Source organism: Aquarana catesbeiana, linkage group LG13 (assembly GCF_042186555.1).
Source record: "Aquarana catesbeiana isolate 2022-GZ linkage group LG13, ASM4218655v1, whole genome shotgun sequence".
Classification (NCBI taxonomy): domain Eukaryota; kingdom Metazoa; phylum Chordata; class Amphibia; order Anura; family Ranidae; genus Aquarana; species Aquarana catesbeiana.
Genome location: NC_133336.1, coordinates 55617353 through 55644388, shown reverse-complemented (window position 1 = coordinate 55644388; position 27036 = coordinate 55617353). Strand labels below are relative to the sequence as shown.

Sequence of the window (27036 nt, the reverse complement as noted above, 5' to 3'; positions counted from 1 at the left end):
GCCCCCTCCATGTTCTTCTCCGCCCCCGTTCTCCTCCAGCCCCCTCCATGTCCTTCTCCGCCCCCGTTCTCCTCCCGGGCCCCCTTCATGTCCTTCTCCGTCCCTGTTCTCCTCCCGGGCCCCCTTCATGTCCTTCTCTGTCCCCGTTCTCCTCCAGCCCCCTCCATGTCCTTCTCCGTCCCCGTTCTCCTCCGGCCCCCTCCATGTTCTTCTCCGCCCCCGTTCTCCTCCAGCCCCCTCCATGTCCTTCTCTGCCCCCGTTCTCCTCCCGGGCCCCCTTCATGTCCTTCTCCGTCCCCGTTCTCCTCCCGGGCCCCCTTCATGTCCTTCTCTGTCCCCGTTCTCCTCCAGCCCCCTCCATGTCCTTCTCCGCCCCCGTTCTCCTCCGGCCCCTTCCATGGCCTTCTCTGCCCCCGTTCTCCTCCGGTCCCCTCCATGGCCTTCTCCGCCCCCATTCTCCTCCGGCCCCCTCCATGGCCTTCTTTGCCCCGTTCTCCTACGGCCCCCTCCATGTCCTGCTCCGCCCCCGTTCTCCTCCCGGGCCCCCTTCATGTCCTTCTCCGCCCCCGTTCTCCTCCCGGGCCCCCTTCAGTCCTTCTCCGCCCCCGTTCTCCTCCCGGGCCGCCTTCATGTCCTTCTCCATCCCCGTTCTCCTCCAGCCCCCTCCATGTCCTTCTCCGCCCCCGTTCTCCTCCCGGGCCCCCTTCATGTCCTTCTCCGCCCCCGTTCTCCTCCCGGGCTCCCTTCATGTCCTTCTACGTCCCCGTTCTCCTCCCGGGCCCCCTTCATGTCCTTCTCCGTCCCCGTTCTCCTCCAGCCCCCTCCATGTCCTTCTCCGCCCCGTTCTCCTCCGGCCCCCTCCATGGCCTTCTCTGCCCCCGTTCTCCTCCGGTCCCCTCCATGGCCTTCTCCGCCCCCATTCTCCTCCGGCCCCCTCCATGGCCTTCTCTGCCCCCGTTCTCCTCCGGCCCCCTCCATGTCCTTCTCCGCCCCCGTTCTCCTCCCGGGCCCCCTTCATGTCCTTCTCCGCCCCCGTTCTCCTCCCGGGCCCCCTTCATGTCCTTCTCCGCCCCTGTTCTCCTCCCGGGCCCCCTTCATGTCCTTCTCCGCCCCCGTTCTCCTCCATGTCCTTTTCCGTTCCCGTTCTCCTCCGGCCCCCTCCATGTCCTTTTCCGTTCCCGTTCTCCTCCGGCCCCCTCCATGTCCTTCTCCGTCCCTGTCCTCTGGCCCCCTCTGTGTCCTTCTCCACCCCCATTCTCCTCCGGCCCCCTCCATGTCCTTTCTCCGCACCCCCCTGCTCAGTTTATGAATGGACAGGAGGCTCTGTCTCCTGTTCATTCATCTTTAGTGCCGAGAAAGGGACTGGAGAATGTGTGTCCTCAGTCCCTTTGTCTGTTTCAAAGGGGAGATGTCAGGGGTCTGTTAAGACCTCTGAAATCTCACCAAAGCCCCCAAAAAATATAAAAAAAAATTGTAAAAAAGTCGTAAAAAAATTAAAAAGTGTAAAAAAAAAAATGAAAAAACTACTGACACCACTCTTCCCTGCCCTACCAACACTGTCCACTGCCCCACTGCCCCAAAAAGCATTGTGAAAAAAAATTAAAAACAAATTAGATTGTAAAAAAAAATCAATTATTAAACATAAAAAAAACTACTAACACCGTCCACATACCACCCACCCCCACCCCCAGAAGAACTGTGAAAAAATATTAAAAAAGTGATTTAAATAATATTTTGCCGCGGGGGGTGGGTGGGGGTCGTTTGCGGGTGCGAAGCACCAACTCCCTGAAATGAGTTTCTGCAGGTTGGGATGTCTGCAAGAGGGTGAGGGGAGATCCCAGATTTTAGAGTTCTCCCCAGAACACGAGGTGAGAGGAAATCCTCCAGTAAGGACACCTGATAATGGGGACAACTAGGAGGGGAATTGCCCTCATTTTGGGAACTTTCCTTTCTAACTTATTGTTGTGTCTCCAGGACCGGAAGTCAGGGGAAATTTCCTAATGGTGCACAGAGAACACAAACAAAATAACCGGTGTTCTGCCGAGAAAGTTCCGCTCGGCGTATAAGTTCCCCCCTCTACTGCGCGTGCGCAGTAGGTATCGGCGGAAATAGCCGAAGCAGAACAGCTGAAAATCAGCTGTACACGGTGCCTGTAAGAGGGCCCCTCGCGGGCTCGCCTCGCTTCGGGCACGGCCTCGCTGCGCTCGGCACTTTTAGATTCCCCCTCTAGGTCCACTTGGATGGTGGGGAAGGAACCTGGACCCAGAGCGCAGGCGCCGTTTACAGCTGATTGAAGCGTTTGAGCTTCGGCTATCTCCGGCGGCTGAGAGTAGTATGTACTGCGCAGGCGCTGCGCCTGCGCAGTACAGGGGGGAACTTATCCGCCAAGGGAACATTCTCGGCAAGACACCGGCCCGCTGTTATCACCCTTCCAAACTCTAAACAAGTTTTGGTTATTGATACACTTCATCATTTCAGAAAGAGAAGTCGGCAGTGGCTGCCTCCAAACCTCCTCAGCACAGCTTTCTTACAAAAATCAAAGCATATATATATTTTTTATTACACCACTATCAGGGCAGGCGTGCTTCATGCCAAGCACGGTGACAGTTCTATTTCACACATGTCCTCATCCTCCACCAGAAGCGCTCATTGTACACTTGTCAGGAGGAGCTCTCTGAGGTACACGGCGCCCTGCGTCACCCTGACGCTAGCGAACCCGCCCTGCTCTCCCATTGGCCGCCCGACATGCGCAAAGTGCCTGTCATCCCATGCCCACCCCTCCAGCCAATCAGAAAATAGTTGCTGTGCTGCTCTGTTCACCATTGGCCAATCAGCGGCGGCGCACTTGATAAGGGCCGTCAATCAGCTGGGGATCCTTCACGCACTTTCTATGCCTGGTGCAGCTGGCGACGGCCGCCTCGGATGCGCAGTGTAGCGGAGAGGCAGCGTGCCTTGAGCCCGGCGGCCTGGGGGGGTTCCGGGGCCCGGAGGTGATGTGAGGCGGGGGGCCGCTGTGTGCAAGTTGTGCTCACCTAAGGCGAGGAGAGCGGAGCCCGGGGAGAGAGGAGAGCGGAGCCCGGGGAGAGAGGAGAGGAGAGCGGAGCCCGGGGAGAGAGAGGAGAGCGGAGCCCGGGGAGAGAGACCGACAGAAAGAGGGTCATCAGTGCTGACGGAGAGGTGAGTGACCGCACATCATGTCCCATACAGGGAGCTTCCAATACACCCCAAGTACACCTACCTGACTACACACCCTCCACAGCTACACCTACCTGACTGTACACCCTCCACAGCTACACCTACCTGACTGCACACCCTCCACAGCTACACCTACCTGACTGTACACCCTCCACAGCTACACCTACCTGACTGCACACCCTCCACAGCTACACCTACCTGACTGCACACCCTCCACAGCTACACCTACCTGACTGCACACCCTCCACAGCTACACCTACCTGACTGCACACCCTCCACAGCTACACCTACCTGACTGCACACCCTCCACAGCTACACCTACCTGACTGCACACCCTCCACAGCTACACCTACCTGACTGCACACCCTCCACAGCTACACCTACCTGACTGCACACCCTCCACAGCTACACCTACCTGACTGCACACCCTCCACAGCTACACCTACCTGACTGCACACCCTCCACAGCTACGCCTACCTGACTGCACACCCTCCACAGCTACGCCTACCTGACTGTACACCCTCCACGGCTACACCTACCTGACTGTACACCCTCCACAGCTACGCCTACCTGACTGCACACCCTCCACGGCTACACCTACCTGACTGTACACCCTCCACAGCTACGCCTACCTGACTGTACACCCTCCACGGCTACGCCTACCTGACTGTACACCCTCCACGGCTACGCCTACCTGACTGTACACCCTCCACAGCTACGCCTACCTGACTGTACACCCTCCACGGCTACACCTACCTGACTACACCACCATGACTGTACACCCTCCACGGCTACACCTACCTGACTACACCACCATGACTGTACACCCTCCACGGCTACGCCTACCTGACTGTACACCCTCCACGGCTACGCCTACCTGACTGTACACCCTCCACGGCTACGCCTACCTGACTGTACACCCTCCACGGCTACGCCTACCTGACTGTACACCCTCCACGGCTACGCCTACCTGACTGTACACCCTCCACGGCTACGCCTACCTGACTGTACACCCTCCACGGCTACGCCTACCTGACTGTACACCCTCCACGGCTACCCCTACCTGACTGTACACCCTCCCCGGCTGCGCCTGCCTGACTACACCACCATGACTGTACACCCTCCACGGCTGCGCCTGCCTGACTACACCACCATGACTGTACACCCTCCACGGCTGCGCCTGATCTGATCACCAGCCCTCTGGAGGGAGGTGCAGGGACTGGAGGGTCCAGGGAAGGGCAGTAGTTTATAAAGGGCCTGGAGGACCTCACTTACGAGGAACGACTACTAAACTTATTCTCTCTAGAGAAGAGACGCTTTAGAGGAGATATGATGGTGATATATAAATCTCTCAATGGTGATACTTGCGTAAGGAATAAACTATTCAGTCACGGAGCGTAAGACACAGCGCCACTTGAGGAAACTGGAGGAGTGCTTTAACCTTAAAGCAGTTGTATACCTGCACTTTTTTTTTTTTTTTAATACAAAAGACCTGCAAGGCAAAGGCATAATGAGCTAGTATTAGTAGCTCATTATGAAATACTCACCTTAGAACGAGGCCTCGACATCTGATCGTGGTTCACGCCAAGGGAGCTGACAGGTTCCCTTGGCGTTTCTACTGGGTATCGCGGCTCCGGCGCTGAGTGGCCGAAGCCACGATTACGCATGCGCGGGAGTCTTTTTCCCGGCAAGGTCCGGCAGCATCTGACGGGCCACCACAGCGCATGCGCCGCTGACTTTAGCGGCTGCATGGAAAGTAAATATCTCCTAAACATACAGTTTTAGGAGATATTAATTTTACCTACAGGTAAGCCTTATAGGCTTACCTGTAGGTAAAAGTTAAAAAAGGGTATAAAACTGCTTTAAGCTGCGTAGGTTTTCCACTGTCAGGGGTGGTAAGGATGTGGAATTCACTTCCACAATGGGTGTCAACAGGAAGTATTGATAGATTTTATTTTTTATTTTTTTAATCTCTTCGTCATGTATCTTAGCTAGCACAGTATACAGGGATGCAGGAAATTATTATGAACACGCACATCTACACAGGTTGAACTGGTTGGACTGGTGTCTTTATTCAACCTTAACAACTATTTAACTGTACCACCAGGACTACACCTCTCCACCACCCTGACTACACCACCTTACCCCACTGCCAAAACCAAACCACCCTGACTAGACCACCCCATTATCCAACGTTATTGCTCCAGTACAGCACTTTACCCTGATTACATCTCTCCACCACCATGACTAACACCGTCTAACCTCACCACCTTACCCTGACTACACCTATCCACTACCGCAACTACATCGCCTTACCTCAACTACACAACTCCACCACCTTGCCCTGACCGCCACAGCTACCCCACTCCATCTCTGTAGTGACCTACAGTGATGATGCTGTCACCAGAACTGCGGGTTCCCACACCCAAATGATTTTCCGGGCATTGGAGCAAGTTCCGGGCCTTCTGTTACCGTCTGCCAGCTATATTTTGCACTCCAACCCCAAACCTATTTCTCTGGAGGCCACAAAGGATGGGTTCATCATCGCTCTCCTGCAAGGGGGAGCCTCAGTCATGGGCCCACCAGTTACTGGAGAAGGATGATCCACAGGTGCGGGAGATGTCCTCCTTTTTCAACGCAATGGCATGGCTATACGACGACCCCCCACGTACCGTTACTGCTGAAACAGCCCTCCATGCACTGCAGCAGGGTTGGTGACCAGCCGAGTATTATGTCTCAGATTTCAGACTTGGAGTGGGCACACCCAATGGAATGACGCAGCCCTGTGACACCAATTCCAGCTGGGCCTTTCTGAGAACCCCAAGGACTAGCTCGCCTGGGTCGGTGTACCCAGTACCCTGGAGGCCTTGATTACCTTGGCAATTCAAATCGATGGTGGCTCCGTGAGCGCCGAGCAAAGAGGTTCACTCCATCCAACCGGCCTGTCTGGATGACACCAAGAGCCCCAATTCTGACTTATCATGCCCAGCCCAACCCAGCCATGACGCATACAAGTTCTGCCAGCTCAGCTCTCAATGAGTCTGAACCCATGCAAATTGGATTACTACGCCCTGCTTTAGCTCCTGCTTTAGCTTCCCATCATTCTGGGCCTTCCCTGGCTCAATTCCCATAACCCTCAGATCGATTGGATCACTGGAGAAGTTTCAGTCCCATTACTGCTAGAAACACTGCCTCTCTAGGGCCTCCAAGGCCACAACCAGCTTACTGTGTATGGATTCAAAACCAGAAACATTTCAGCCTGTACCCAAGGCCTATGAGGAATACCAAGATATTTTCAGTAAACAGGGTGCAGACACACTGCCTCCCCATAGACCATATGATTGCCCCATAGAGTTACTCCCTGGGGCTGAGATTCCCTCTGTCCGAGAAGGAACAAGGAGCACTAAGGGAGTACTTGGACAAGAATCTCAAGAAGGGATTCATCCACCCGTCCACATCCCCCCGCAGGGGCTGGAATCTTTTTTGTGACCAAGAAGGACCAATCCTTACGGCCATGTGTTGATTAGAGAACTGAATAAGATCACGATTAAGAACTGCTACCCTCTCCCCTTGATGTCTGCGCTAATCCAAAAACTGAGAGCAGCAACCATCTTCACCAAACTGGACCTCAGAGGAGCGTACAACTTGGTCCACATCAGAGAAGGGGATGAGTGGAAGACAGCTTTTCGCACCAGGTTTGGCTATTATGAATATTTGGTGATGGCCTATGCAGTTCGCCAGCCACCTTCCAACACTTTTCCGGGACTTTCTAGACATCTTTTTCATCGTCTATCTGGATGATATCCTAATCTCTTCCTTATCCCTGAATGCCCACCAAGGGCATGTCAAGAGTGCCCTGCTCCAAATTCGTTAACACAAACTCTACGCCAAACTGGAGAAATGTGAGTTTGAGTGCCAGAACATTCAGTTTTTGGAGTTGATCTCTCCAGCAGGAATCAAGATGTACCCCCAAAAAGTTTCTGCCATCTTGGATTGACCGGCACCCACAGACAAGAAGGGGGTGTAGCGATTCATAGGATTTGCCAACTTCTACAGGAGATTCATCAAGGGGTTTTTCAGCTATTATAACCTCCGTTAACCAAGTCACACCTGCAATTCAACTGGAGCACAGAAGCCCAAGAAGCGTTCCAAACCTTAAAGAAATTGTTCACTTCCTCCCCGTTCCTAAGTTACCTTACATCTTGGAGGTAGATGCCTCAGTCGGCAATAGGAGCAGTGTTGTCGCAACGCCAAGGACTGAAAGACCTGATACACCCCGTAGCATTCTTCTCCCGCCAACTCTCCCCAGCGGAGAGAAATTATGTGGGTGACTGAGAATTACTTGCCATTAAGGTGGCAATAGAAGAATGGAGATGCCTACTCAAGGGCGCAACACCCCATACTGATCTACACGGATCACAAAAACCTCGAATATCTACGATCTGCCTGATGGCTGAGGCCACGCCAAGCTCGGTGGGTGCTGTTCTTCACAAGATTTACCTTCCATATCACAGTCCCGGATCCAAGAACATTAAACCAGACGCATTGTCAAGGATGTACGACGACCCAAGGGAACAGGCCATACCAGATACGATCTTACCTGCAGGTAACTTTCTGCTATTACAACCTGATCTATTGTCACAGATTAAACAGGCTTCCACTAATATCGGTAGTCCCCCTGGGGTAACCTTGGTAGCAAGTGATAGGTTACAATAGCGGGAGAGTCATATATTTTTAGTACCAGGCCCAATTACAGGTGCTAAAGCTTCTTCACGTTCACCCACGGGCAGGCCATTTCAGCGTCACAAAGAAAATAGACTTGGTACGTCGTATCTTCTGGTGGCCAGATCTAGAGGGGTTCTTCAAGAGTTATGTGAACTCTTGTCCCATCTGTACCCGAAGCAAGACTGCAAGGAGCCGACCTTGGGGTTTACTGAAACCACTACTTGTCCCCGATAGACCATGGAAAATGATCGCAATGGACTTTATCATAGAGCTCCCACCATCAGAGGAATGCACGACAATCTTTGTGGTAGTAGACAAGCAATCAAAGATGGCCCACTTCCTACCATTGAAGAATACCCCATCTGCCATGGAGACGGCCAGAGTCTTAAGGAGATTGTGCGATTGCATGGGGTTCCGGTGAACATTGTATCTGACAGGGAGGTGCAGTTCACCTCACGGTTTTGGAGAGCATTATGTGAGGTCCTGAAGATTGAGCTATCCTTATCCTCTGCATACCACCCCCAAGCTAATGGACAAACGTAGAACAAATCAGACCCTGGAGCAGTACATCCAGTGTTTTACATCGTTTGTGCAAAATGATTGGGTGTCATTGTTGCCCTGGCCGAGTTTGCATACAATAATGCTAGCCATTCCGCCACAGGGGAGTCCCCGTTTTTTGCAAACTATGGTTTCCATGTATCTCTTCTACCTGATTTTGTTTGAGTCCTAAGTTCCAGCAGTACAGAATACAATGGAGTTCCTCAGTCAACAAGATCCTACAGGAAGCAGTGACAAATGCACAGATGGATAACAAGCGGGCATTCGACAGAAGAGGGGAGCTGAATCTTCAAACAGGAGATCAAGTATGGCTATCCACAGCAAACCTCAGACTGGCATGCCTATCGAAGCTGGCGCCCAAGTTCGTAGGTACTTTTCTGGTAAAACTGAGATTGAACAAGGTATCTTATGAACTGTCTTTGCTGGAATCATTATTTAGAATCCACTCAGTATTCCACATATCACCTTCCCTGACCGTTGGGTCCACCCGAACCAGTGTTGGTCAATGCGGATGAGGAATATGAGGTGAAGGCCATTCTGAACTGCAGGAAAAGGAGAAACCAGCTGTAATATCTCATAAAATGGAGGGGTTATGGACAACTCCTGGGAACCTGAGGGGAATATCCATGCAAAAGAGTTGATACAAGCTTTTTTCCATAAGCAACCACAGAGAGGGCCAAATGGGCATTCGGGGGCTGCCTGTAAAGGGGGGGGGGGGGGTGCAGGGCAATGTCAGGGACTCGCTGGCCAGAGCAGATGTGCAGAGACAGAGGCCATTGCGCATGCGTGGACACAATTCCAATGATGTCCCTTTTGACAGGCATGTCTGCCGGCTCCGGCGAAGGACTGTGCGTGCACGCCCATTAGCATTGGCACCCATTGTAGTATATAAGAATGGCAGATGTACTAGGACCTTTGCTGTCTGATCTGCAGTTTCCCCCTGTATCCTGTTTCCAGTGCCTATCCTTGATCTGATCATTACCTGGCTTCCTCGACTGCTCTGATTCTCTCCATTCCTGACCTCGGCTTGCTTGACTTTTCTTCAGTCTTACCTCTGCCTGAACTTGACCATTAAGTGTTACCTCTGATGTACCTTGATTCCTCTGTATCTGACCTGGCTTGTCTCACTCTGCACCTTGCTTCAGCCTCCACGTACCTGTATCCGCAGTACTTGGCACCAGCAACCTACCTGCATCCACAAATGCCTGCATCCACAGCCACCAACTGCAGCTCTACTACTGCTGCTACAAGTGTCCCCCTGCTATGGAGAACACCACAGGCACTCCTACCCCACCGTGCTCTCGCGGCCGCTGTTGCAAACTCAGTGGCTCTTGAACCGGAGCTGTATGAGAGGCCTTCCTTGCTCGTCCAGCTCTACCTTAAGGTATGTGACACAAATACTAAAGTGTGGTGTGTTTTTTTTTTTTTTTTTTTTTGGCCTATTTTTAGTTTTGTTTAGCAAAAAATAAAACCCAGCATTGAATACTACCAAAAGAAAGCTCTGTCTCCAAAAAATTATAAAAATTTCATATGGGTACAGTGCTGCATGGCCACTCAATTGTCATTTAAAGTGACAGCGCTGAAAGCTAAAAATTGGCCTGGGCAGGAAGGGGGAAGAAAGGCACATTTATAGAGCACAGTGAATTGTATGATTTTACAAAAAGTGGGGTTCAGCTAGATGAGATGGCTGCGCATGCGTGCAATGTCAGGGAGTGGCCTAAGCTCAGCTGGAGCCAGGAGAGGATGCACTGAGTTTGAACAGCCTGGAGTGACTGCTCATTGAAGCATCATTACAATATTCAGCTTGTCCTTCAAATGACAGGACAGAGGTGAATGAGAGGCCAGCATTTTTCTGCAGAGGCCCCCCACTCACACATCTACCTTTTGTAGTGGGAGGATGTTCACTATGTGCAGTGCATTCTCATCCTGTTCCACTTGAACTTAGCCATACTCCGCTAGAAAAGGAGAATTCATACTCAGTAATGGCTGTTTCTGGACAGTTCAAATCAAGCTTGGCTGGAGCTGAGCAAGGTGCATTGTGCATTTGCACAGTTTATACAGCCCAGAGTGGCTACTAGGGGGTGCATTATTGTGATAATTGGCCTGTCCTGTAAACAGCTGCACTTTTTTTTTTTTTTTTCTTCTTCTTCTCTAGAGGCCCCTCAAACACCCGTATCTGTAATGGCAGGGTGTTCATCTACATGAGGGGCTCTGGTATGTACTGTTTATTGGAAATTGAATCGCAATTTTTTTTTTTTGTTTAGAATAAAGATCACGATTCTCGCACCGTAACATCTTTCACATTTGTACAAAAAAATTGGGCTGACTTTACTGTTTTTAGTTTGTTTTTTGTTTGTTTTTTTTTTTTTTTTCTTTGTATTATTAACCACTTGCTTACTGGGCACTTAAACCCCCCTCCTGCCCTGACCAATTTTCAGCTTTCACTTTGGCAATTGCGCGGTCATACAACACTGTACCCAAATTAAATTTTTATCTTTTTTTTTCACACAAATGGAGCTTTCTTTTGGTGGTATTTAATCACCGTTGGGGGTTTCATTTTTTGCTAAACAAACAAAAAAAGATGAGAAATTTTGAGAAAAAAAAAAATCAGGTTTCATAGTTTGTTATAAAATTTTGCAAATAGGTAATTTTTCTCCTTTGTTGGTGGGCACTGATGGGTGGCACTGGTAGGTGACACTGATGGGCAGCACTGTTGATGAGGCACTGATTGGTGACACTGATGGGTGGCGCTGGTGGACACTGGTAGGCGGCACAGTTGTGTACTGCTAGGTGGCACTGACAGGTGGGCACAGATGAGGCAGAGGCTGCTCTCCTTGATCGGGACTGATGTCCCTCCTGAGAGCTGCCGGTGATGGGCTTTTTTTTTTTTCTCCTCGTGCTATCAGCGCGAGGAGAAAAAATAGCAGATTACTGGCCCTGTTTACATCACGTGATCAGCTGTGATTGGCCGACAGCTGATCACGTGGTAAGGGGTCTGGATCGTCCCCTTACTCCGATCTGTGATCAGCCGAGTCTCATAGACTCGTTGATCAGAGCGCTCCCTGCGGCCGCTCTGGCATGGGAGGACCTCAATAGACCCGCTCCCGGCAAAGTTGGTCTGCGCTGTAGCTGTCATTCGGCTATAGTGTGGATCCGAAGAAGTTGGTGTATTTTTACAAAAATATTGCGTTTTTGAAAGACTGCACAAATACAGTGTGACATAAAACGTCATTTTATTCTCTAGGGTCTCTGCTAAAAAATATATATGTTTAGGGTTCAAAGTAATTTTCTAGCAAAAAATACTGTTTTTACTTGTAAGCAACAAGTGTCTGAAAAGTTTAGTCTTTAAGAGGTTAAACTGCCCTAATCTACAGACAGAAGTTTATTCCTTTGATCTAAAAGAAGGAAATTACAAGGTTTCTCTTATCTTGCCTGAGTGATGTGATAAACTTGGCAGTCTAATTTTTTTTTTTTTTTTTTTTGACCTCTGTGCTTGAGCAGAGAACTCTCTGCACTGCATTGAGGAAATTCTGTGTTAAGATCGTGAGGGGTGTTGAATCGCAATATCTATTCTTTAATGGATAATCCTGCAGCTCTAATGGGAACAAATGGAAGCCCAGCCTGCAAAGAAAAAAAGCAGTTCTTGCACCACTGACCTTCGCTCTTCTGAAGCGCTACAGATGCTATAGAATCCTCAGCATCTGACACTTTGTGCTGTGGGTCCCTCAATGCCTGTGTTGCTAAGAGGATTGTGATGGGCTGACAAAGCTACATTATGCAGTAGGGACTAGGCATCAGAGAAAAGTGTATTACAGTGGTTGCCCTATTTGATCCAGCAGCTCTCTACCTCCTCACAAGGCAGATTGATGGCAGCAGGAGTCGTTTGTCATCCTGTCTTTGTATTAGGCAATCGGGGGTCGTCGGACATAGAGTCCGCCCGACCTGCGGGCAAGCTCCCGCAGTGTGCACGAGAGTGCGCCACCGGCACCCAACTGCACAATCCGACATACAATGATGGCGATTCGCGCAGGGGAGCCAGCCTGCTGCAGTACAACTGTGGCAGGCGGTCCTTAAGCAGTTAGGAATAAAAGTGATACAGTTTTTTTTTTTTTTTTTTTTTTTCTTATTACAGAAAATGTAAACATCCCCTAGTGTTTGACGTCAAAGTACTGACTTTTAACGACGGCAGTCCGGAATTGGTTAATATCACTTTAAATGCGATCATTTGCCCAATGTAAGAAGGAAAATTGGCAGTGTGTTAAGGGAATCTTGCTTTGGCTGCTCAGACACCCAGTGCAGTTATCGGGGTGGGGAAGGAGAGTCTTCAGTTCTAAGTTACTGTTAAAAGGAGCCCGTTCCCCATCCACCTGCAAGTCAAACTGGTGTCCTTGACTTTAAACTCAACCAGGATGGAACCTGCATGGCGTTTGCATATTCTCCCTGTGCTTGCGTGAGTTTCTTCCAGGTACTCCTGTTTATTCCCACACTCCAAAGACTTGCTGTAGAACCTTTAGCTTCTGTCTAAAGTTTTCCCTATTATGTATGTATTTAAGGACCTTAGAGGACAAGGACTGCTGTGAATGTGCTGTGTAAACTGTCAGCTCCACGTAAATGGCCACTCCCCCTGATGTCCGCTGTGACGAAACATGTCAGTGGGGGCCAATGTAGGTGACGTGAACATGCAGGCTGGGACCCAGAAGCGGTCTGTAGCGCAGAATGAGGAAGGAATTGGATATTTGTTCCCAGATGCACATTTAGATTATGCTGATTTTACTTTGTTGTTTTGTGAATATTTTTAACCCTTTTTAAATTGGTGTGTGTATATACTTGCTACACCATGAGTTTATTTTACTCCTTTATGATTCCCGGTGGATACCTTTTCGAGTGATATGCATATGGAAGGTTCCGTGGAGAGTCCATGATCTAGCATTGATCACACTAAAAGCGTGTCTTGACCATCTGTTAAAGGTGGTCTCTGCCATCTGGTAAGGTGGACTCTTATACAGTAAGTGGATTTGGGTGAAGTGTCTTATCTCTCTTGGTGAATGGAACAATTATTTACGAGGACTTATCACATCACTGGATTATTATCGCTATACACATTTGTTGTGGTGGATGGGTTTTATACTTCTTTTGGTTTTTTTTTTTTTTGGTTTTTTTTATATGGACTTTTCATTTGTCTTATGCACATTTTAATGAAGCTCCACATAAATGCCTGTAATAAAAATTCTTACATTTTTTCCCTTTTCTCTCTTTGGGCAACTCTGAGATCAGCTGTTCATTCTGTACCCACAGCATGCAAAGAAGTTTTTTGTAGTAATCTGTAGGGGAACTCCAAATGCGGACTGAATAAAATTCCTATCTCCACATATATAGCTCACATATTGCCAATAACTCAGTAGTCTATTAAACACTGTATGGCTGGTGTAGCCATGATCAGTGTCCCAAATGATTGATGACTCACCATAGCTTGACGGTGCGATCAAAGTGACCCAAAAACAGGCATAGAGAATTTGGGGGGAAAGGACCCCAGATAAGGAAGTAACAGTAGGACCGTGCAGCCTATCATAGGATAATTTTATTCAGAAATTAGAAATACAAAAAACACTGGGTTAAAAGCTCCACCAGAACCCGCACCTAGGTGAAGAGTTAAAGACCACGTGCTCTTGGATGGATGCAGCTGCGCTCACACAGTGCACACAGTGTCACACAATCGGCTAGTATATCATCCTAAAGCTGTCAGCAAGAGGGAATGTGGCGGTTGTCATACACTTTTAGGTAGTAAGGTATTCTAGCCCCTTCAAGTTTTGCAGCAATTTTTAGATTCTCCGGATGCATCACCAGATAGGGCAGAGGCTAAACAGTCACTTATATTAAGTGTATTCAATCCTAATCTGGATAGATAGAAAGTAAAGGGATTGGATGAAATGTAGCCCTGGACTCAGCTAGAGTAAATGGTCTCTTCAGACCTGTTAGTGTCAGTAATGATACAGACGGTGAACACTGATCAGAGTCTAAAGGTACATGACACTCAGGCAGCAGAGAGTGGCACTGCTAGCAAAGTAGAAGACTGTTGGATCCGCTCACCCAACCTGTATACAAATGTATCCTCTTCATAGATCAGACAGAGGGAAGTGCAGTCCTCAGGAGTGTGTAGCTCACAGGGGACCAGGCTGGCATCCAAGATCGGTATCTGATTGCTCTGGTCTCTTGGGGTGGGAGTGATCTGTGATCATCTGGTCAGTATGCTAGGATTCAGCATCAGATGCCTGAGTAAAGATGGCGTTCGCTGTCTCAGTAGGTGTAGCCTGTGTGTGCAGCAGCATCATCCATGACATCAGAACGTCACTCATGTGGTGTAGGGAACCTCCTACATGTTTCGCCCAATGAACTTGAGCTTCGTCAGGGTCTTGCTGTGACTTCCTTAGCTGGGTGTCCTTCCCCCAAATTCGCTATGCATTTCAAGCTATCCCTGTGTAGGAAAGAAATTGTATCTACTTCCATTTTTCTGCTCAGCATAACATAACACTCTCACCATTTTGTCTCTGCAGACCCATGCTTGGTAGAGGACGTAAACGAAAGTTTAATGATTGTGAAGAAACCATGACTGACTTTACTTGTGCCTCAGATTGTAACCGAAGTATGCCATACAGTCATCAAAGGCAACTAGTGCTCAACATGTGCCTCAACAAACTGCAAGGCTATAAAATGCTGGCAGAACCTAATCTGCACCGCTCCGTTCTCATAGCCAATACAGTCCGTCAGATTCAGGAGGAAACACGGCAAGAGGCCACCCAACTGCCAGAAATTGTGGATAATGAGATTACCCCCAACAGTTTAATGTACACAGGAAATGATTTCCTGGAGACCTCCTCCTCCTTAAGTCTGCATTTTGGAATCCACACCGACTTCACAAGGGATTCCTGGCCCAGTGAGAATCCAGTGGAAAATTTGATGGAAGTCACAGATGACGACATGTCTTCTGCCATTTCATCCATTCTCAAGGATCTTGATTTTGTTGAGGACATCAGCCCTATTCCCTCCCTGGGCCCTATTGCAGATGAGCCTCCAAAGCCTGTGGAAAATGGATTCAAAGCCGAAAAGCAAGACCCAAGAGGAGGAGAATGTGTCTTTGGTTCGTTTGAACTTACAAGTTCTACCAGTTACCTAAAAGATTTATCTGTGGATGACATTTTTGATGATATAGATACATCAATGTACGACTCCGATGTTGGCTTTTCTTTCTTGGTTTCCCCAAGGATGCAGCCTACATTAGAAGAACCGCTAAAACGATATACACTGTGCAATAATTCTTCAAACATGCAAGTATGCAGGACAGATCTAAACGATTTGGACCACATTATGGAAATTTTAGTTGGATCCTGACCACTTCATCTCCTGACCTTCTTATTTTTAAAGCCAGATAATTGGGTCTTGAAGGTGAAGTACTACCTTCTAAAATCATTCAGCACTTAATAGCTACCATTACAGTTGCACAAAGAAATCCAGGCTTTATCTTTGACTTTGATATACAGCAAGATATACGACCGAAGTTTTTTAAATTGCCTATGAAATCGCTGACTTCTTGCCAACAAATTCTTACAGTATTATGTACATCCTTCAGTTGAAGAAATTGTGTGATAAAATGGCTATTTTTTTAACCATTTCAGTCTTTCTAAACTTTCGATTAAAAAAATGACCTATCAGAGCCAATATGGGATGTCACTACTTGTACATAGCGGACACTACCTCCTTTATGATGAAGTGCTAAATACCTGCTCTTGTGCAGTACATGTTAAGTTTTATTTTGCAGTTTTTCTGTTTGTGTTTTTTGGTAGACTTTTAACAAACCAATATTGTAAATTCTAGATTATGTTCTGTTTAATTTATAAGTGGATTGTTTAATTATTTCTCAGTTTTGTAATTGGATCATGTGATTTTGATTTTCAGTTTAATATAACGAGCGCTGTCGTCCACACAGACCAGTGGAAACCCATTTTGGGGTTAGATTGAGTGTGAGGATGCATTTAGAACAAAAGATCAATGTGGAGGTGTGTCCCTCAGTAGCCCAATAGGAATCCAAAACCATTTGCTGTTGTAGATTGAAATGAAAAGCGAAATTCTGATGGGGTGCTGTAGGCAACGCCTTTCACCTTCGTTTTTATTTTTAATATATAGAATGCCTGTTGGACATCACGGGGCTAATTTTGTAAAGTCTTACTGATTTGTTTGCAATATTTGTATGTTTTTTGGAATGCCAAATGTTTGCAGCTTAAGTTGCAACTACTCTGCTTAAGAGTCTATACAACATTCAAGCCTCAGGCAGCTGCTTATCACAGTTGGTTAAATCTGTTTATTCTCTGGGAAAAAAATTTTCAATTGTAATGAAATTCTCTAATTTGTTTGTGCCCCCTTCTACTCTGTATATTGAACATGTAACCTTTTTGATCTATTTGGTATCTGCTCACCTAATCTGATAGTAAAGCAGAGCTCCACCCAAAAGGGGACTGTTTGCTTTCCCCTCCGTTGCCACATTTGGCACCTTAGAGGGGGAGGGGGTACCTGGTATTGACTGGTACCCTCTTCTCCTCCTTTCCCGCGTAGCCCGCTCTCAGCTGTAGGGAGCTGGCTGTGAAGCCACAAGGGTTCACTGGCAGTTTCCCTTACAATAGGTGCTGTTGCCATTTGAGAGCTGATTGAAAAATCATCTGGGGCTAAGACCCCACTGCATTCCAGGACAGGTAAGTGTCCTATTAAAAGTCAGCAGATACAGTATTTGTAGCTGCTGACTCTTACCTTTTTTCTGAAGGGGCCTGAAGCTCTTCTTTAAAGTGGATCTTTACTGCATCTGATCACCACAAACGAGACACAATATTTAATTCCTTTTAACTACCCAAAGCAAACTTCCCCATCCATCTATGGCTCAGTGCTTTTTGTTGAAAAATCATTTTGTAACGCCGCACCCCCCCAGCATTTCTGGCAGTGGCCATCTTGAGTAAGGGCAAATGATTCATGTTCCATTCCTGAAATCCATCTGCCCCTAGCTCAGGCATGCAGGAGCGTGTGCTTAGCTGAGAAAACCCCTTCTCCCCTTAATAAAAGATATACTTTCCTATTTTCCATTGCTAGCAGCATGAGGATTAAAAAAAATCAATGTTGATTGAGAGAGAAGTTTCATTATAATGTGATAGAGTAGAGGTGGAGTTTTAGTCAGTTTTCAAATGGTCACATGACCGCTTTCGGTTCTCATTGCTAATGGTTAGCCTATATAGCAGTGATGGCGACCCTCCGCACCCTAGATGTTTTGGAACTACATTTCCCTTGATGCTAATGCACTCTGCAGTGTAGTTGAGCATCATGGGAAATGTAGTTCCAAAACATCTGGGGTGTCAAGGTTCCCCATCACTGCTATATATACCATTTGGCAGTGAGTGTAGTTGGTTGTTTTTGTGTATTTGGTCATCTTCCTGGAGTTCAGATTTGGGAAATACTGCAATAACAGCTGACCCTGACTACTCCTTACAGTCTGTGCACAATATGACCACTATGGGCCTTGGTGTTTCTTTCTGTTCTTCCCATTCTCTGCACCAGGCAGATGGGACTCTTCTGAGCATTAAACAGATGAGATCTACTTTTCCAATGTCCAGACTTTCTTCTCCAATACAGGTGGAGGCCATAGTGTTATTTTCACCTTCCCAGAACTCTTTTACCACCTGAGAAAACAACTTCTCTCCCTGGTTGTGATAAATGCTTCATATAAGCTGAACATTGGCAACGCTAACAGAAATTGGTCATGTGACTGCTTTTAAAATTAAATAAAATTACTTCATAGCAGAAAGAAACCATCTGTTGCAGGGGCCAAACAGGCTAGTCCTTCGTCAGGGCCCAGGAATTTTTTACTGTTAAGTGGACTCAGGTAAGCAGATTGCAAATGGATCAGAACATTATACTTCTGCTACAGACTAGGTCAATATATGTTTAACATGTAAACCACCAATTCTGGCTGGTCACTGCCTTGGCTCCTGTAAATAACCTCTTTGCAAAAATATGTGCTGCACAAATCTGATGAAGTGGCTGGCGCTGTAGTACATGTGGTGCTGCATACCAGTTCCAATGCTGAACCGATCTAAATTTTTAGTTTTTTTTGCAGGTTTAGTATTGTAGCTATTTTATTTTATTTGTTTGGATCTTTTTTCCCTCATTTTTGCAAAGGCATTTTTTTTTTTATGCAGTGTTTGAGATTGAAACCAGGCACTGACCACCCAGCACTAGTGGAAGATCTCTTAAGTGTATATTGACCTCTTCTGTATCGAAGGTCCAACATTCTGACCTATTTGGTTTACCTAAGTCCATTAAAGCGACTTTACTCAAAAATTGAAGTCCTGTTGGTTCAACACCCCCACCCCCCCGCGACCAGCTTTTAATTGGTATCCACTCCCACTCCAATCCTGGCATGGGTGAGGATGATGTTCCTTGCCTTGCTGCGACACGTTGCATGTCCAGGACAATTCACAAAGCAATGCAGAGGTGTTCACATGAGCAGTGGGGAGCCTGCTGTGGTTCCTCAGGAAGGACTTTATCCCTGGTTCACACCTGTGTGGTTTTTAAATTGTGCTACTTCAGTGTGATTTCAAAGCCACTGAATAGTGCGATTTTGATGTGACATTTCATTGTGGCTTGTGAATTCATTTAATAGAAGTCAATGCAGGTCCCAATAAAATTGCAAAAAAGTAGCACAGGAACCATTTTCAAAGTCACAATGATTTGAATGGTTCCATTGCTGGCAATGGGATGCAATTTTTTTTTTTTTTTTTTTTTTCATGCAATTTTTGATTTGTCAAATCGCAGTGGGGTGAACCAGGGCTAAGAGGCTGATATCAAGTCAGATTTAGGTACATTTTTTTTTTTTTTTTTTTCATGTGAGCAAATTTTTCAGCTTTAAGAATAAAGTGGCATAAACCTGCATGTATTGATATTTTCTATTTATTTGTAATTGACCCCCCCTTTTATTTTTATTTTGTGAGCCTAGCTGTGATTCAGTAATGCTGCTGCTCAGTACTGGCAGCATCCTCACTTTAAATCTGCCCTAAAAATTGTTTCCCCAGCTGTGTAGACAATGTGTACTTTCTGAAGGTATGCTGGCACTTTACTTCCGAGGCAGTCCTTGGCTTCTCTTAGAGCTGATGTTTTCACTTTTTCTACCTCAGAAACGTTGCTTAATTGTGGCAGGTTTCTAAACTTCTGGTTCGCAGTTAAGCCTGTAGATTTTTGGCTGGTGTATATTTATTGTGCTTTTTAATACATCAATTGACAAGCTATGCATTTTGTAGGTGTTACAACTGTGCTGTGAGCATGTATGCAAGTAGTGCAGAAATTCTCCAACTTCATAAAGCAATTTTTTAATTTTTTTTTTAATTACCAGTTCTGTTTTTAGCCTATAAAATGGTTATCAATTCTCAGTTTTAGAGCCTGGGATGAAATTACTGGAAAAGTGTATCCTTTGTGAAGTTGGGTGTCTGTGTTCCCTGTCTTGAAGTAAAAAAAAAAAAAAACAAAGTACTTTTAGGTCCTCAGCTTTCCTATGCTGCTCTATAACAGTGCTCCTATCTCCCACACCGAATCTACCGCCTCACTGCAGCCAGTCCTCTGAATAGTAGAGAATTGGTCAGAGTGGGGGGGGGGTGCCATGAACAGGGTCAGACTCGGAGGTAAACCACTCCAGGTGGCAGGTAAGTATAGGAAGGCTGTTTAGGAGCATTAGTGAGAAGGCTGACAGACCTCAAAGCATTTTTATACTTTAGGTCCTCTTCGATATTTTCTTCATGTATTTTGCAGATCTTAGTTAATGTGCCCAGGCATACAATATGCAGTTCTCCACACATTATTTTGGACTTGCACTGAAAGATAAAGCTTTCCATATGCTACTAGTTGTATAACATAACCATGTTATAATTTCAAAAACTCTTTAGCCTTTTCTAGAAAAGGGGAAATCCTATATTCTAATGGTGTCCTCATATTGGTGAACTTTAGTTTATTTATTTTTTTGTGGCCATGTGTCCCAAGCATTTTACAGCAGAGTAGGGCTGAACAGGAAAGCACTGTTTCTCATATAAGAAGGCTTTTAATGCTTTGCTAAGGGTGAGCTGTACTGGCGGCCAGTATGATGTAGCAAAAGGATTAAGCACCAACAAGATTTAGGTTGGCCATATGTGGGAGCAGAATTTCCTTTGTATGTTTGTAAATGTCTGAAAAAAAAAAAGTTAAAGCATCCACCAGTACCAGCACTGATTTAAAAAATGTTTTTTTTTTCTTTTCTTTGAAATCCCCTAAAATGTTCATTGCCATGCCAGTGGTTCAGATTTTAACATTTTGATTTCAGGATGTAGGGAAGTGATTAAATGTTTTTGCCTCTTCCATTTACTATATAAAATGAACAAATGTTCATGACCACAAACTTTGCTTCCTGATCACTTGCACATGTGCATTACAGTAAGCACAGTTTTATCCAAAATAGAAACCACATTCATACTTTTATTCTTTCAAAGACGAAATGGGAAAATTCTGTCCTTCCCCTTTATTGTTATCTTCAAATTGAAGATTAACCATTAGAAAATGTAATATGTTTTGAAAAGGGCTATAGGGCTATCTCCAGTGTCGTGTAATCAGGCTGCAGATTCAAGAGGGAGTTGTGATGGGATTTTATTTTTGGCAGCCCCTGGTTCTTGGTAATTTGAGTTCTTTAAAATGGTCACTGTGTGTATAAAAATAATAAATCTCTCTCGATATATCTCACCATTATGCAGTGGACAGTTGCATCCAAGTCAAACAACCAAAATGTGTATCAGAGGCTGGTGCAGGTTCATGTTTTTTGCTTTGACGCAAGTAATAGCAATTTTCTGTTCTGAGTTTTTTTTTTTTTATTTATATCTTTTTCTGTGAAGTTCTTTAAAATGTTCCTTTTTTTTTTTTCTGGAAGGGGATATAAAATTATCGGACTGAATTATGCACCACAGTGTGCCAGGTCCTACCTTCACTTGGGGAATAATTATTCTCTGCCTTGTGTAATGTTCTGTAATCAAATCCCATCTTTAATGGTTGATTCACATATACAACTCCTTGATCTTATGTCCAATAATGCAGTACAGGCACTGCAACCAGAAACTTGGGGTGGTAGGCCTAAACCAGAAGCTTAGATATTTTCATACTGACCTTAACCTGAGCTTAGAACCTCAATTTTCAGCTAAAGGTATGTTGAAATTTGGTTGGAGTAGTGAAATGCACAATGTTTTGCAGGGAACATTTAATAAGATTTGTAGAAAGATGAAGAAGATAAACAATATAAGGCATTATATATAATCATTTTTCAGCACTAGTGTGTTGTAATATGATTTTATTTTTTGCTATTGTCCTTTTATTTGAAGTGGGCACCTGAAAGCTCTCATTACTTTGTAGTAAAATTTATTGCTAAAGTGGGTTAAGTATCTGAAGCTGGAACTAAAGGAGAGGAATATGACAGCCTAAAATTACACTTTGTATTTTTTTTTTTTTTTTTTGCTGGGAATTGAAGTGACACCAAGGAGGGGGAAAAAAAAAAAAACTGAATTACAAAGTCCTAATGCTCGATACCGACCCTCCTCAATGAATCCCCCTATCACTCTGTGTTCAGTTTGCTGGGCTTCGTATTAAAGTGAATATGTTTGGCTGCAGTCCTGTTAATAATTCTTTCCCAGAAGTGTTCCTGAAGTTAAGACCCCATGTCTTTTTTTTTTTTTTTTAACTTAGTGCTGTATACCTTTTACAGCCAGGTTGTGTTAGTATCCTTAGAATTGACTGCCATTAGATATCCGCAAGGTGCACTTTTAAAATGTGGAGAATATGTAATATGTTAATACTCATGTGTTCTGCTATGTAAGTATCACTAGCATGATTCAAGTACAATTTGTTAATTTTTGTCCTCTTAACCATGGCTTTGTAACTACCAGCAAAGTACAGTGCCTTGAAAAAGTAGTCATAGCTCTACATTTTCCATATTTTGTCATGTTACAACCAAAAACATAAAAGTGTTTTATTGGGATTTTAGGTGATAGACCAACACAAAGTAGCACATAATTGTGAAGTGGAAGGAAAATGATGAATGGACTTTTACATATTTTACAAATATGTGAAAAGTGTGGTGTGCATTTGTATTTAGCCTCCTTTACTCTGATACTGCTAACTGAAATCTAGTAAAACCAATTACCTTCAGAAGTCACCTAATTGGTAAATAGAGTCCACCTGTGTCTAATTTAATCTCAGTATAAATACAGCTGTTCTGGGAAGGTTTATTAGAGAACCTTAGTGGCCAAACAGCATGATGAAGGGCAAGGAACACTCCAGACCGGTCAGGGATAAAGTTGTGGAGAAGTTTAAAGCTGGGTTAGGTTAGAGTGGAAAAAAAAAATTCCAAGCTTTGAACATCTCACGGAGTACTGTTCAATCCATCATCCAAAAATGGGAAGAATATGGCACAACTGCAAACCTACCAAGACATGGTCGTCCACCTAAACTGGCAGGCATGGTAACTCTGGAGGAGATGCAGAGATCCACAGCTCAGGTGGGAGAATCTGTCCAGGACAACTATTAATTGTGCCCTTCACAAATCTGGCCTTTATGGAAGAGTGGCAAGAAGAAAGCCATAAAAAGTCCCGTTTGCAGTTTGCGAGAAGCCATGTGGGGGACACAGCAAATATGTGGAAGAAGGTGCTCTGGTCAGATGAGACCAAAATCAAACTTTTTGGCCTAAAAGCAAAACACTAACACTGCACATCACCCTGAACACACCATCCCCACCATGAAACATGGTTGTGGCAGCATATGTTGTGGGAATGCTTTTCTTCAGCAGGAACAGGGAAGATGGATGAATCCAAATACAGGGCTATCTTAATCTTAGAAGAAAACCTGTTAGTCTGCAAAAGACTTGAGACTGGGGCGGAGGATCACTTTCCAGCAGGACAATGACCCTAAACATACAGTCAAAGCTACGATGGAATGGTTTAGATCAAAGCATATTCATGTGTTAGATTTAGGTCTGGACTTTGACTGGGCTAGTCTACTTGAGAATCTGTGGCAAGACAAGAAAATTGCTGTTCAGATGCTCTCCATCCAATCTGATCAATCAAATGCACCCCACACTTTTCACATATTTATTTGTAAACGATTGAAAATCATTTTCTTCCACTTCACAATTATGTGCCATTTTGTGTTGGTCCATCACATAAAATCCCAATGAAATACATTTACCTTTTTGGTTGTAACATGAGAAAATGTGGAAAATTTCAAGGGGTATGAATACTTTTTCAAGGCACTGTAAATAGACATTTCATAAGTAGAGTGTACTGAAAGAGTCTCTAGATATGGGAAGGTACAAAAAAGATGATATAAGAAGAAGAAATAATGCAGAGTGTGGCCATAATTTGATCGATGTCAATCCTGGCTGTTCGGTGCTATCCTAGTGAACAAGTCAAAGACTTGACCGATGTAAATCCCAGCTCTGCACCTCTCCTAATACACCCCCATAAAATACTTGCTATTGGGTGAAACCTAGAGGACCCGTTTTTGGCTTTTGTTCAGAAGTCCTATTGTATTCTTTGACATCCTTGCAATTTCAAAACGTTTTTAATGTGATGCATGCTAGCAATACACAAATCTTTCTACTTCTGTATACCTGACTTAAAGCATGTTAGAAGAAACCTGTGCATCTTTATGCAAAGACCTCCTAAATAAGATGTGCACAGGATATGCTTCATTTTGTCTGGCCGAGCTGCACTCAATGGTGACTAACATATTACTGTAACAGATAATAGTTTCCATGTTGTGTAGATGATGCTTGTGCCTTCAAATGACACTGCCTGCAATTTTAAATATTAAAAACTGGGCCTCTAGCTAGGGATGTTTACACAATACCCCAACCCCAGATTTGTACTACAATAGTATCTACTGCCTCGTGCTGACCCTGCTATCCCTGCCAACCTCAGTAACTTTTGCCACCTAATCTACAAGAGTTGATGAGCAGCCTTTAACGTGTTTTAATATCCATTTCAGTTACACACAACCTACCAAAGAATTTGCCTTCCTGTCCTTCGGCTTTTGAGATTTACACAGCCCAGCCCTGTGTGGCAGGACAAGAGACCTGATTTTTCTCGGCTGCAGTTTAACATTTGAACATTTGCTAGGTATGTCACTTCTACAGCCTGTGCCTGGAAAGTAAAGATCCATTTACATCTGGGCTGTCTTTGTGTATGTGTGTGTGTGCCAAAGCGTGAGCATATCACCAACACACCATGGATCTCCAGAATGGGTCCAAAGCTTTATTCAGCTATCCCATTATTACAACAGGCTCTGAAATGTTGCTTCTGATGTAATGTGATTGCTGAATAAAGCTTTGGACCCACTCTGGAGATCCACATGGGGCTGCTGCTGTTCTCTCGCTTTGTCTGCAACTGGTTCCAGCTGATGGTCACTGCAGCACCCTAATGTTGCATTGGGGTGCCATTTTAAAATGAATAGCTCTAATGCATTACCACAATAATGTGAATCCAGCCCAGACACAGCAGACGACCAATGAGCTACTCTTTCCTACTCAACAGGCACGTAAGCACAACTTACAACTGATTAGCTCCTGGTGTTGCTTCTCCTCTACCATTCTGAGCTCTACTGTACAGTAAACTGCAAGAGGCTAATGCCAAGAAAGTCTGATACTATTTTGTTCCTAAAGGCAAGCAATGATGTGCTCTTAAGTACAGAGCTGCATTAATGGTTTTTATATCTACCTGGAGACTGACTTTAAAAGCTCACTGAAAATCCATGTTTTCTGTCCATACTAAACATAAAGAGAAGGTACCCTTAATGACTTTGCTGAGACTACAGATGTGGGGCAAAAGTTGCAGTCATATAATTAGTCTGTACTGACAGATGAGTTAACTTTTCATTCATCATATGCAGGATCTAAGCAGACACTCAGACAGGAAGTTTTATTGCAGTCATACTCAGCTGAAGGCCAAGAGATTTTTGTACTACTTTTATTGGCATTAAAAAAATGAATATGCCCCCCATTGATTTTGTTTTATTTACCATGTTCAGACAACAGCTGAAAATGTCAATGGTTACAATGTAAGAAATCAAGATTTCAAATGATTTACTGGGGTTGATATACTAAAGGCAAATAGACTGTGCACTTGCACAAATTTTTCCCCAGAGCTTAGTAAATGTGGTGTAGCTTCACTTTAGCAATATCCAATCAGGTGCAAGGAAAATAAACAGCATTTTTGCTCGCACATGATTGGATGATGGAAATCAGGAGAGCTTCACCACATTCACTAAGCTCTGGGAAAATGAGTGCCACTGCACTTGCAAAGTCCACTCTATTTGCCTTTATTAAATCGCCCCCCACTTTGTAGCCCCAGAGCAAGAACCACCCAGAACAAAATGTCATTCAAAATAAATGTGGGCTGGGTATAAGCCATAGCTGGTCTACAGAGAACATGCACTTGAAGGCTAAAATTGATGCATATTTTATAGCTATACCAACTGAACTTGCAGGGAATCCTACAAACACCTATATCAGATTTTTTTTTTTCCCAGGCTTTTTTGTGGTCTGATGCATTGTAAGCTCACATATATACACCCAGCATTGTCCAAAGGTGGAGAATTAAATGCATTTTACCCAGCTCGGATAACTGGGTTTCATTAGATTTTTTTTTTTTCATGGACTGTACCTACCTATTTCATATTGCTTTGTATAAACTTGCTTTTCTTCTATTTCTAGAACACTTGGATGTCAATTTTCAATAAAAATCCAGGCTAAATTTTGTGCAGAGCGCTGGTGAAAACTTTATGTATGCGTGCTGGTAATAACATTTGTAAATCAGAGGTTTCCTATGGAAATAATGCTGCTAAAATTCTGAATTTCAACAGATTGTTGCTGACTGTTAAATAAAGCTATATGAGTAAACCTGCAGAATGGCTGTCTTTTTATTTTTGGTAACATTGGAATTAATGACTGTGCTGTTTACAACAGATGTTACTGACAAACGGGATTTCCAAGTCAAATGTAAATTCACTGATGCTGTTTTTAGTAACATGGGAAGACTCCCACCACCTATACCCCTGTTGTACACTAAGCATATAACAATGTTAGGTTGAACCAGAGTTGAAATTAAATTGCAGCCAATCAGGTTGTACTCCAGTCAAACACCTAAACCTGCAAAGGTGATATAATGTGGGAACTGCTTTACCTGCCAAAAGATTGGCAATTATTTCTAGCCTGTTTATCAGACATACCCAGTGATGAGCATAACCAGATCAAGCACCTCCTGTGCAGCAGAGTGAAGTGGTCAAAACACATCCCCAATGTGCTGATTGGACAGTGAAGGAGCAGCAGCACAGGAATAAGGCCATCCCTTCAATCAGCACATGGGTATGCAACATAGCCTAAATAGGCCCCTGATCTTAAAACTAGCCATAGATGGTTTGAATCATGGCCGGTTCAGCAGGGACCAGCTAAGATTTGAACAGTCTATG

The 27036-nt window shown here is 45.0% G+C and overlaps 1 protein-coding gene across 1 annotated transcript; it reads left to right on the top strand.

Annotated features, from left to right (window-relative positions):
• Nucleotides 1-2820: 2820 nt before the first annotated feature.
• Nucleotides 2821-26476, top strand: LOC141116489 (SERTA domain-containing protein 2-like). Its single transcript, XM_073608848.1, has 2 exons — nt 2821-3177; nt 15030-26476. Exon 2 carries the CDS (start codon nt 15034-15036, stop codon nt 15862-15864), a length of 831 nt encoding a protein of 276 aa, XP_073464949.1. The 5' UTR covers nt 2821-3177; nt 15030-15033; the 3' UTR covers nt 15865-26476.
• The last annotated feature ends 560 nt before the right edge of the window (nt 26477-27036 follow it).